The sequence below is a fragment of the Arachis duranensis genome, chromosome 4, assembly GCF_000817695.3.
Source record: "Arachis duranensis cultivar V14167 chromosome 4, aradu.V14167.gnm2.J7QH, whole genome shotgun sequence".
Lineage (NCBI taxonomy): Eukaryota > Viridiplantae > Streptophyta > Magnoliopsida > Fabales > Fabaceae > Arachis > Arachis duranensis.
Window position 1 is genome coordinate 22,182,323 of NC_029775.3, and position 13,408 is coordinate 22,195,730.

At 32.9% G+C, this 13,408-nt stretch overlaps 1 protein-coding gene across 5 annotated transcripts in view; it reads right to left on the minus strand.

Annotated features, from left to right (window-relative positions):
- Positions 1–2,221: 2,221 nt before the first annotated feature.
- LOC107483749 (uncharacterized) overlaps positions 2,222–13,408 on the minus strand; it is a gene marked incomplete at its 3' end in the record, with an annotated part of 11,669 nt that continues 482 nt past the window's right edge. The window contains 16 exon segments of one of the 5 annotated variants that reach the window (XM_021140233.2): positions 2,222–2,849; positions 3,116–3,162; positions 4,235–4,303; positions 4,393–4,479; positions 7,375–7,428; positions 7,563–7,739; positions 7,833–7,914; positions 8,076–8,476; positions 9,073–9,156; positions 9,491–9,575; positions 9,673–9,775; positions 10,802–10,886; positions 10,985–11,154; positions 12,302–12,475; positions 12,601–12,652; positions 12,768–13,051. In XM_021140233.2, coding sequence (XP_020995892.1) covers positions 2,222–2,849; positions 3,116–3,162; positions 4,235–4,303; positions 4,393–4,479; positions 7,375–7,428; positions 7,563–7,739; positions 7,833–7,914; positions 8,076–8,476; positions 9,073–9,156; positions 9,491–9,575; positions 9,673–9,775; positions 10,802–10,886; positions 10,985–11,154; positions 12,302–12,341 — 2,112 coding nt within the window. 5 annotated transcript variants of the gene reach the window in all.

Sequence of the window (13,408 nt, forward strand, 5' to 3'; positions counted from 1 at the left end):
GGGAATCTGGAAAATCTAACCTTGTCTGTGGTATTCCGAGTAGGATTCTGGTATTGAATTACTGTGACGAGCTTCAAACTTCTGAAGGCTGGGCATTAGTGACAGACGCAAAAGAATCAAGGGATTCTATTCCAATCTGATTGAGAACCGACAGATGATTAGCCGTGCTGTGACAGAGCATAGGACCATTTTCACTGAGAGGATGGGATGTAGCCATTGACAACAGTGATGCCCTACATGCAGCTTGCCATGGAAAGGAGTAAGAAGGATTGGATGAATGTAATAAGAAAGTAGAGATTCAAGAGGAGCACAGCATCTCCATATGCCTATCTGAAATTCCCACCATGGAATTATATGAGTAACTATTTACTATTTTATTTTCTGTTTATTATTTACTTTCGAACTTATCATAAACCATTTAATCTGCCTAACTGAGATTTACAAGGTGACCATAGCTTGCTTCATACCAACAATCTCCGTGGGATCGACCCTTACTCACGTAAGGTATTACTTGGACGACCCAGTGCACTTGTATTTTTGTTCCCCTCCCTCGTGCTGTTCAGAAGTTGCACCGTTGCTCGATCAACCTACTTCTAGAATCCCGACGCAGTTCTATTTCGTGAGTGCATCCAAAATTGCGGCCGTTTCATTGTCTTTTACGATAGCACCCCCTGCACAAATAGCATCAACGCCGCGGCCAGTAGCTTTCGCCTGCACTGTTCCCTGTCCCGTCGCTTTCTCACTATCCACAACAATATCTTCCCCTTCCACACCCCTCCCCGCATCGTCTCTCGCACCAAATATTGTAATCAGTGATCAAAATATTGTGAAGCAAATAAAAAGTTGGGATGAAGACTTGGTTAAAAATAGAGTTGTTTGGGTCTTGACAGTGAAATCAGGACTGTCTCATATGACGAGAAAGACGATATTATGACAGCTCTTCCAGCACAGAATGAAGTGTTTATACAGAAACGAAGACAAGCAAAGCAAAAGGAGAAAGTAAGAAGGAGCCGGCCTAAAAACTGGAATAAGGAACCATTAAACAACACTTTAAAAGCTGGACAGGAGCTCTAGTAAGAAAAGACAAACATAACAGGTGGTCGATTAACTTTTTTGCTATCATTTGAAATACGTTGTTGGAAAGGAATGCTAAGATTTTTAAGAATAAAAAAGTTGTGGAAGTTATTACTACAAAGAGTGGGTTGGCTTTAATTTGTTTCGTCTAATTATTGATGGCAATGTCGGAAATAAGTTGATGGCAATGCCGGAAATAATTTTAGTGTTTGTATTGTAACTCTAGACTTTCTAAATGTTCTATCTTACTGTATTGAGTTTTTTGTTTCAAAAAAAAAAAACAAGTATTCATATACTTTACACCCATTTTGGTTAAATTCATATACGAAACATAATCAAAATGAAAACATTCCCATTTAATTTTATAAAAAAAATAAAAAATTCATCAATTGTTAATTAAAGACTAATGTAAGTAAGTTTATTGATTATGTTGTAGGGAATATCACTGCTGATTAAAAAGCAAAACAAGAATATAATGAGTTGTCACCTAATCAGTTTTTCCTCCTCATGATAAATATATAATTTTTGTCTAATTTTTTTTGAATTTTTTTATTAATTAATAAAGAAATAGTTGCAATGTAATTTGCTTAGTTAGGTGATTTAGAGTTCAATGACAATATTAATAAATTATCTAGTCTTTGCCTTTAAAATGAGATAATGCTTATCTCATTCTAAAAATTCCTAATTAAAATTTTAAAATAAAAGCTAACACACAAATGTTGAGTTTTTAGGGTTGAAGATTGACGTTTAAGGTTTAAGAACTAAAATTTATGGCTCAAGGGATAAAATTAGATTTAGGAATAAGGTCCATGATTTAGAATGATTTAGGTTTTAGATTTTATGTATGTTTGGTTTACTATTAGAATTTGGAATAAAGGGTTAAAAATTTAGGATTTAAGATTTAGGGTTTAAAATTTATAATTTTCAATTTAGGATTTAGATTAAGGGTTTAAGATTTAGGATTTAAGATATATGGTGTAAGATTTAGCGTTGAATATTTATAAACGAGTGTTTACAATTTAGGCGATATGCGTTTAGTATTTAAAGTATTAATTTAAATAAAATTTTTGAAATAATTATTGAAATTTAGTAGAAATACGATTAGAATAATAATTACTTAGAAATAAAAATTTTAATTAGTAATATATAGTCCAACAGGATACCAATGACCAGTTTGGAAAGGAGTTGCCCCTGGACGGGACTTGCTAGTTTGAGAAGCACAAAAACTAAAACCGACAAGCCTTTCACGGAGTTCTCTTTCACTGCTTCCAAGAATTGCTATCCACTTGGTTACTTGTTCGTCCATAGAACAGCATTCCCCTTTAGTGTTTTGAACTTCGCTGGATATTCGTGTGATTTCATCAGCATCCAGCTGCGCCAACATTACTCGTCTACAAATTATATTGAGCAAGTGTAGCATGCGAGAAGGAACACCTGACAAACTTGAAGAGACCTGCAGTAAAGTCTTTTCATTGGGAAGGTCCGTATGAAATCCCGGAAAAGACAGAGAGATCCACTTGATGAGTAAATGCTCTACATATCTTGGCATGCTGACCTTGAAGTCCAATAATGCCAAAATTATATCCAAAAGAACTAGGGGCCTATCAAGACACTGATATTGGTTCAAAGACCATATGATATTGGAACCCCAATTGGTTAAATCTTTCTCTGCCAAACCGGAAAGTTCTTCAGTGTAAAATGGAACAGGACGATTCAAGCAAATATCCACATGTAGCCCACCAATCCAATGGTATTCAATAGCTGCTCTCAGTACCCTGCTCATGGTTCAAGAATACAAATATCACAATTGCATATTTGTGGAATTTTTTCATTGAAACTTCATTAGCAAAAGACAAAAGGAGAAAGAAAACAAATACTTAGTAGGAAAATAACTATTGACATGTATTCAAGATTGGTTCAAAACACTAATTATTTGGGTAATTATACACTTTTTTATCTCCAAACTATTCCCCCCTTCTCTTCGCACACAGCCAAAACAGAATGCCAAAAGGGGAACATAGGCTGAGAAATCATTTTGTACCTTCCTTCATACATTCGATTCAGTTTCTCAACATCAAAGCAATGAACCTGCAATAAACAAGTATAAATACTCAATAGCAACCTCATATAGTCAAAGAAGAAAAATTAAACTTCTAAATATTCTTGCAGCATATGCCTGGTTGAGGAATTAAAAGATAAAATAAAATTAGAGGTAGGAACTTCAAATTAACATGAATTATCTTCTTTTAAATTAGGGCTAACAAATCAATGCTAAACTCTAAGGTGACTGCTTCTATTAGTGAATGCATTGGCTAAATAGAAAATTGGATTAAACAACTAAAAAAATTTGAACAGCTGTGGAAAGATACTACTGATGTGATCAGTAAGAATATCATTCAATAGCTGTGATTCAGATTTCAGACAACAGGTAGGGAAAACAGATTCAAACCAGAGAATATTATGATTATGTCCCAACAAAAGGGCCAGAGCAACATGCTTTGAATTAATAGAAGAATGATTTAGATATTCTGGATAAATGCATAAAACTTCCAGAAAGCCAAGATCATTTTTTAGCTTGGGAATCACGCACACTTATTTGGAATCAATAAAACAAATTCAGAAGAGGAAAAAAAAAGAAGAAAGAAAAACAACACTATTAAGTTCCCCCCTTGAGCATTTGCTTCACTCATCACACATGGTTTAGTTAACGTTGCAAAATGAATGCAAAGAACAATGTTAGAACTGGTAGTTAGAAAGGGGAAAAAATGAGAAACAATCTGTTCATCTGTCCATCAATATACGAAGTTACTAATATGAGGAAGACTTAGAGCTCCTCTACTCACTAACAAATGTCAAAAGACCCCTACCTAATCCCTATCTCTGATTGAGATTCCCTATATAGTGACAAGGTTCCTTGAACACAACAAGTACTAGATAGCTAAATGTTCTTAAAAATAGCATCTATAAGATGATTGCTAGTTCATTCTCTGTTTCTTGCTTTTTTCATATTCAAGGATGATGGGATATACAAAATTCCTAGATTTTTGGGCACTGCCTTTAATTTTTGTCTGGGCAATCAAGAATCCTGTACCTTTGGACAATGCACACAGGGTATATACAAGTGAAAAGATTTTTCTGAAAATAAAAGAAAATACCATACAGTAGCGACGACAAGATTTCCAGGTGAAACTGCTGCACCAAGGCATGAATCATATACATCATCTGAAGCCTGCAAGGAAAAAGGTGCATGTCTGCTTAAGGGGTGGAAATGGCAGAAGTCATATGAAAAGAGAGTAAAAAAGGACAAAAATAACATACGCTGGATGAATTGTTATTATGAGGCATATGAACAGGTACTTCATCTAGGCATCTATCGCGCAAAATCCAGCTACGCACTAAATTATCCTACAAATATTTAAAAAAACAATCACGACTAAATCCCCATATGGTCCTTGAGATTCACGGCTTTCATTATTTTAGTCTCTCATATTCAAAATTCACTATACTGGTCCCCGAGATTCAGCTTCAGGCACCATATTGGTCCCTGGACCCTTTCCGACGTTGAGTCTACGAACGAAATGCTAAGCTAGCTTTGACTTGCCACGCTAAACACAGGGCTAAATGACGTCGTTTTATTTTAGGGCTTGAACAAGGCGAAAATGAGATTGTTTTGGAGAATGAGGAGAGATAAAACAATTTGCACATCATATAAACTTTTCTTCATCTTCTCGTTTTTGCCTTGTTTAAGTGCCAAAACTAAATGACAGCATTAAGCCCTATGTCCAGCGTGGCAAGTCAGAGCCAGCTCAACACTTTGTTTCCTGACCTAATGCTGGAAAGGGTCCAAGGACCAATATGGTACCTAGTGCTGGATCTCGGAGACCAATGTAGTAAATTTTGGATTTGAGGGACTAAAATGGTGAAAGCTGTGAATCTAGAGAACCACTTTGGGGATTTAATCAACCAATCACCAGTCAAAAATACATAATACAGATATTAAACTACTGATTAGATATGCTAAAATTAAACAGGAAGGAATTGCAACATTATAGTGAACATATTTTAAAGACTGATTTGCTAATTATTCTTTAAACTCATCATTTATTTCTTTCTGTAATATCAGAACCAAACAAGTTAGCTTTTGTTTTCCAATATGCCACTATTTTTAAAACTTATTACCAAAATGCCACCCTTTTCAAACTATTTACTCAAAATAGTGGCACCTTGTATTCTTTCTTCTTTTTTTTTTCACAATTTGACTTGGAGGCACTTAACTGAAAAACACCTTCCACGTAGAAAATGCTAAATAGGGAAGCTTATCAAATGCAAAAATGCTCAAGCATTTAGCACCTTCCACTTTGGAACGGCTGAATAGAAGTTTTTCAATATTTAAATCAATAAGCGTGAAAGAGCCTCCAATGACATGTACAAATGAATATTTTCGTGATTTAAATAACAAAATAATAAATCATTAACTAATATTAATATAAATTTAAATATGTTTATCAATCTGACTAAGTTTAATTAATAACATAAATAAAATTGATGATTGAAACTTTAAATTATTGATTAGCGTACTATATTTTATTAATTTAAATATATTTTGCCATATCATCCATCATCAAAATAAAATATCATAATAATTGATGTGAGTATTATCATGATTGTAATCTTAATGTAAGAGTATTAGTCATAAAAAAAAATACAATTTTTTTTTTAAATATAGTATATTGAAATAGGTTAAAGAAAATACTCATGATATAAAATATAGTACTCCCATCAGTTACTTGATGCTTTTTATCACAATAAAAATAAATAAATAGACAAAGGTACACATGAAAGAGTTGAAGACAGACAAAAATACATACCAAAATTTGTAAATATCAAAGCACGCCAACATTGTTTCCGATCAACAAAAATACACCTCAAGCCTTACAAACCAACTGACAGGCAACAGCATAGTACTTTCGTCCATCAAAAACAATCTTTGACGTGTAGTTTGATATTCATGAACTTTGGTGTGTACTTTTGTCAACTGAGACTTTTTTTTTTTCATGTGTACTTTTGTCCATTTACTCCAATAAATAATATCAGGTCATTGATAAGAGTATTTACCTGTGTTTTTTTTATGATTGAAACCTTAGTGTAAGATTATTAATCATAAAGAAATGTAAAAAAAATTAAAATACCATATAGCGAAATACATTAGTTAAAAACAATTACTTTATAAGATACAATACTCTTATCAAGTATTTAATACTTTTTATCATCAACTTACTAAAAGATATATTATAATTGATGGGAATACTATATTTTATCATGAAAATTTTCTTCAAGCAAGATTATGTATTTCATTATACTGCATTGTATAATTTTTGTATTTCTTTATGACTAATAATACTCTTACATTAAAATACAATAATCAGTTTTAATTTATGTTATTAAACTTAATTTGATTGATAAATATATTTAAATATAATAATATAAGCAATGCTACATGGCCAGCAAATATTATCATTTTTGGCCAGCATTTGGCAAGCAATAATTTGCACCTATATTTATCAGAGTTTTGTACACATAAATCAATGCAGTTTGCACCCAAGTTTTCCAGAGTTTGCACCCATGAATTAGTAAAATTTATTTGTTAAAGACAATTTAGTGTTTGTGCTGGCCATCGCCAAAAATACTAAAAGATGCGGGCTCCCAAGAGTTTCTCTAATAATATATTTATATTAATATTAGTTAATTATTGATTATTAACTATAATTATGTCATATAATCAAAAAGCTATTCATTTCCACACGTCAATTGAAGCACTTTTACGTTTATTGATTTCAATATTGAAAAGGCCTTCCCATTAAGCGCATCCAAAGAGGAAGGCGTTAAACGCTTTAGCGTTTTAAATTGGATACACTTCCCTATTTAGAGCTTTCCACGTGGAAGGCGCTTTCCCGTTAAAGTGCCTCCAAGTCAAATTGCGAAGGAAAAAATTACAAGGTGCAACCGTGGCAAAATGGTAGCATTTTCATGATAAGTTTTAAAAATAGTGTCATATTGGAAAACAAGCCCAAGTTTGAAACCCTGTTATTGATAGAAGCTTAGAGATCCAATTTTTAGAAAATTGGAAGAGTAAGCACATTCTTCTTTTGAAATCTGAGACATATTTAATGTCCTTCCCTCTTCAACATAGAAAAATCTAGTCACATCAATTAAACCTCTGACTCTCAAAAATCATATAGAAGATAAAGTGAAAATATATAAAAAAATTCATACGATATAACTTTATTTAAATAAATTTACCTGGCTACAGCTGTACAAACATCTTCCACCAAATGCCCATGCCAAGCCAGTAACCTGGAGGAAATCGACATTGAAGAAATCAACAAAGTATTGCAGCTTCAAGAAGTCATCTAACTCAAGAGAAAGGAACAATAATAATATTAAAAGAATAGAATTATAAATTTTGAACAATAAAATAAAAAACCTACAATATAGTCATGTGCATCATATGAACCAAGCTTGTTGAATTCCTTAGAAGATATGTCACATAGCCATATTTCAAAGGAACCAGAACCTTTGCCTATTGCTAAAAGCATCTTGGAAGAGCATTGAACATGCACAGTTACTGAAAGTACAGAAACTGGGACAACATTGACAGTGATAACCTATTTAGATATTGAAAACTCAGTAAATGAACGGCTGAGAAAGAAAGATAGAAGTGAAAAGAGTCTGAAATTTAAGTAAGAACTAGAAACTACCTCCTTCAACAAAATGAACACATTCTGATCCACTTCTGTTGATTTAATCAATTTGTGATAGTCACCCAACCAAACCTTGACACTGATAAGTGCATATATTTCAGCTTAGGTCAGATATTTGGTGCAAAATGTAACAACATACACACAGTCTAATTAGAAGTGTGAGGGAACTGAGGATCAATACATTGACCACTTAATCAAGAGTCTAAGGTGCTATGTCAAGAATGATTCATTTTAACTCACCTCCCATCAGAGCTTCCAGTAACTAATAAAATTTGTGGATTTGAGGAATTAACAGAAAATGACAACCAACTTATTGTTGTAACCCATGAATTGTGTGCTTCAAGAAATCCAACAAATTTCACAGCAGATGGGATTTTTCCACCCTCAATAGTATAGCAATCTGGTGCATAAAATCTCCATAAAGAAATTTTACCAGACTTCCCTCCAACAGCAAGTAGGCTGACAGTAGCATGAATATCATGCAGTAAAGGAGACCATGAAACAACAATTGAGCTTAGCACTGCGCTGCGAGTAGCATATTGATCAGCACTTATCACAGGCAACATGTCGTTCTCGGGAACTGTTTTCAAGGATTTCTTTTTAGGTTTAGCCACAGAATCTATTTCATCTGATGCATTTCTCTGCATGAACAATCTAACTTTAAGTACATAAAATCAAATTAACACAGAATAAAATTGTTTCAGTTAACCACAATTGTTTTAGCTGTAGTTAACTATGATTTACAGTTAAAAAAAATGATGAGAATGAATGTACAACTTATTATAGAAAAACCATAGTTTATACTACCAACAAGAAAAATGGCCATTTTGTTCATGAAGCATATACGACAAAAGAAAGGATTTTTTATTTTATTTGAAATTAAATCCATATCATATTTAATATATATACTTAAGTATCAGAACAAGCATCGTCATGACTCGATTTCAACAAAAGTCCAATATTAGATTCTCTAGAGACTGTGTGTGGGGTGCGTACATATATAAGTAACATACATCCAGGTCATATAAACTTTGTTAATGTCCCTTTATTTTGAAACAGCATTTTTCAAGTTATTGATTAATCATCTGATCTTTTCTTTTCTGCTGGCATAAAATAGATGATGTCAAAAGATGATATATATCATGAGCACGACTGGTCTCAGAATAACTAATTCTACCCCAAGTAGAGTATGAAAAAAGAAAACCAACCAAGAACATGGATGGATAAGATAACTTACTTTGGAAAACTCTAATGGAGTCCCCGTGCCTTGAAACTCAGTACATTGCAAATATTCAAATAGACGTTCACTAACGTTCACAACCTAAACAAAATAAGAATAGTGGCAGTTGGCAGGCAAGTAAACATGAAAACTATAAACACTTTCTATTTCAGTTCCATAAATGGAAACGCAAAAAGGAATTAGACACAACATACTTTCTATTTTACATATTTACAGCTAACATTTAATTTTTCTCCGAAGATGCTACAAATTACAACTTTTCTCAATCAGATCTGCTTTCAAAAGAAGCAATATCCCTATCCCAATCCCAATATAAATTATGCAGTTCACAGTTTTCAGTTTCATGTTTTCTCTAGGCACACAAAGATGGCATCAGTTCCTATTCCACACGATAAACCACTTTTATTGCACACACCTCAATCCATTCTGAACAGAAATCACAAAAGGGTGGACGATAAACCTTCACGTGTCCTTCGCTAGTGCAAACAGCCAACAAGCACCTGTGAATAATATATATTACTTATCGAATAAAATATCAATTTTGTCATTGAATAGAAATAACTGTGCATCTTTGCTTGCTAATCATCAAATTCTTACCCTGAATTCAAAGAAATGCCAAGTGGCGACCATGATATTGACTGAACAACAGGCTTATCATCACGGTACAAACTAATAGGGAGGAGGCATCCAGAGATTAAATCTGTGCAATGCATGATTCAATTCAGACATGTTAGCATTCTGTGGTTGGCAGCTCTAATTCAAAATTATTAAAAATTCCCTTTACCAAATATTAATAATAAACAACAAGATTGACAATGCTACATGACAAAGAAAACTCCCTCCAAACCATAAAACTCATCCCTATATGAGCACTACCAAAAATAAAAATCTCCATCTACTATATAACAAATGAGTAGTTTCACATGTTTGGCATTGACCATGTAAGGTAATGTGGTTTTCCCGTTAATGGTTCCTTTATTTTTCTGGTTTCTCAAGGGATTACCCATCCCTACTACTAGGAAAAAAGGCTAACCCCTCTTCAGTAATAGTCAGGCTTCCCTCCCAATCAGGTCCTCTCAACTCATAATTGAATGGGATACTCCATAGTGTTGTATATCGACTATAGCAAGGTTTGAACCTAGTTCTTCATGCATACTACCCAAACTCCTCACCACTAAACCACTCTTAGGTAGTGTTTGCTTTCAGAGACTGAAACTGGGACTCAGTATTGTGTTTGGTTGCCAGATACTAGAACTAAAATTTTAGTTTCGCAACACAAAATTCCAATCCCTTTAGTACCTCAAAAAGTGGAGAAACGGGACTGAAATTTCTAAAGATGGAGACTGAAACTTTTAACATTTTCTTTAATAACTAAAGGTATTTTAGTAAATATCTTTATTTCATCTCCATATTCATCTTGAACCAAACAAGATACTAAGACATAATGTAGTCATATACACTTTACACCAAACATAATATAGAGACTTAATTTAGTCTTAGTCTCAGTCTCCGTCACCTTCCCAAACACAGCCTTAGCGACTAACAAAGCTGCTTCCTACATTTGTGTAGCCAATGCTTTGTGCTTTGTGGTTATGGAACCGTTTAAACCAGGTGATGAATAACTTTTAAAGCCCCAATGAATTTCATGATCCAACCATTAAAATAAAATAAAATCTTATGAAAATAAAAGAAAAAACATAATAAGTGAGTAGCTTATGAATTTGACCTTTTCTTTCAACAAAGCCAAAGAGGAATGGCTCAATTGGAGAGATTTTGATTATTCCACGTGGTCCATGAGGCATGTCTGGTCTCTGACCAAGGGAAAAAAAGGACAAAAAAAGTTAGATATAAAAACATATATTTTTATAAAAATACATAAATAAAAGAGAAAGAAGGGAAGAGTACAAACAAGAATGGTAACGAAGTGGGCGGTAGCAACAGCAAGGAGGTTGTCTTGGGACCAAGCAATGGCGTTTGGGAAACTAGGCGAACCAAGAAGCATAGTAGTCTGTAACGGTGCTGGAGAGGAAGAGGAAGAAGCCATGTGTTTATCACTCGTCAATGTAGCTCGTCCTTCTTCTGTTTAAATAAAAATCAAAATGACAAAACTAAAAATTGAAAAGAGCGGTATTATCACTCGTCAATGTAGCTCGTCCTTCTTCTGTTTAAATAAAAATCAAAATGACAAAACTAAAAATTGAAAAGAGCGGTAGTGACAGTGCCAACGAAATAAACCAAACCCATCTTGGTTGAACTGCATATAAGATAGGTGAGAACCATCTCTACATAATGTAATCTAATCTTAGGGTTTTAGTTGTGAAATTGTGGAAGATTTTAGAGAGCGAGACAGAGAAAATTTTTAGAGAGAAAAACAGGAAAGAAGGGAAACTGAGTAGTGCAATGTTGAGAGAAGAATGGTGTGTTCCAACAATATCAACTGGTTGGATCGTGACATGCATATTGCAAGCCATTCGGATTATGAGGTTAGTTTAGTATATACCAAAGTTGCGAGAACCAAATCGGTCAATGAATCGGTCAAGTGACTAGTTCAATGTTCTGAATACAGTCGAACTTGTTTAATTAAATATAAAATAAAATTATTAAAATACATTATAATTTTTTAAATATTTAATTTCAATGACTGGTATAATAACAATAATAAAATTCAAAATTTCACAACTCACATAATAATTTATCTATATTTCATCATTAAAATTTTACATTCAAGTCCAAACATCAAAATTTATAATTAAGAGAAAATCAAAATGCACATAAGTCATAGAGTAAATCAAAATAAAAAAATCAAAATAAACTATCAATTAGCAATGAGAATAAAACAATCAAAACTTATAACTTGGTTGACTCAGTATGAAGACCAAGAGAAATCAAAGGGATTCACTTCACTTCTGCCCATTTTTTATTTTTGAATGACATTATTGCTCACTGCTAATTAACGTATCTCTGTATATTGTACTAACACTATATACTATTATATTGTACTAACACTATATACTACTACTATTCAGAGTACTTATCCTAATACAATATTAATAGTTGTAGATGCACTATAGCTTCTTTAGAATGCAATTATTTTTATAAGCAAGTTAATAAACATGACTAAAGGTTGATTGCATTTGATAAAGGAAAAATTAGTAACACAAAATTAAAATGAAAACGAAACGAAATAGAGAGAGAAATCAACAATCATGTGAAGGTGTATGAGTACCTTTGTTCCAAAGAGGAAAGTGCAAATCAAACCCATCCATGAATGAAGACTATAGAAATTGGCCACAATCCCATCCTTCCCCTAAATTGAATCGAATTCCAAATATTCTAGAAGCTAAAGCCACACCTTGCTAAATTCACTTATTTTTTCAATGGAATAGAACCAGGCAACTATCTGTGCACCAAAATTGCACCAAAATTACAGCAAGAACAATATTGTTTATAAAAATAAATTAATTAATTAGAATTTACATTATGATTTTTTTAAACAAGATTCAGAGCTAATTAAACCCAAGTTACCTCCTCCACTTGAGAGAATAAATCCAATGACCATCAGCAAAGTACGAAAAACCTGCAATTACTAGAGTATATGAGAAAAAGCAAGTTTTTGGAATAAAAAGTGTAAGGAAGGAAACCAGAAAGTAAAGAGAAGAGAGAGTGGTGGTGTGACTCTGTGCACTGCATACTACATCGATGAAGTCTTGTTGAGAAAGGAAAGGGAAAAAGGTGGATTTGAAGGAAAGAGCCCAAAAAACGATAAGGAGTGTGCAACTGAAAGCCCTAGAAGTCTTGCTGCAAAGAAGACAAGTGCGGAACAGAGACGTAAGCTAGCAACCGTGAGCAGAGGTGAGGCGACGATGACAGTAAATGACGCCGGCGACTGTCCGACGATGGAGAAGGTGGGGTGAGTAGCTGCGCTCTCTCTTCTGTGTTTAATGTTGGTGGGTCACTGATTTCAATTATTTTTTTTAACTTCATAAAAGGAGGTTAATAGTGTCTCAGCAGAAGGATCAACTAAAACAACGGGGTTAATGCGATTTACCGATTATCCACAAATTCGACCCATTTTTTTACTTATTTTTTATCTAGGAATTTTTTAACAATTAACTTTTGATGAATTTAAAAAAACAACTTTTTTGAATTATTTTGTTTAAAAAATATTATATAAAAATAAATTTATGTTTTAATATATTATAAAAAAATTATTTATCAATTATGTTTAAATATAATAATATAAAAATATTTTTTTATTTGTTTATTATATAAAAAATCTTTTTTTAAAAAATTATTTTTTATTTTTTCTAGTATTTTTAGTTTTATTGTTAAA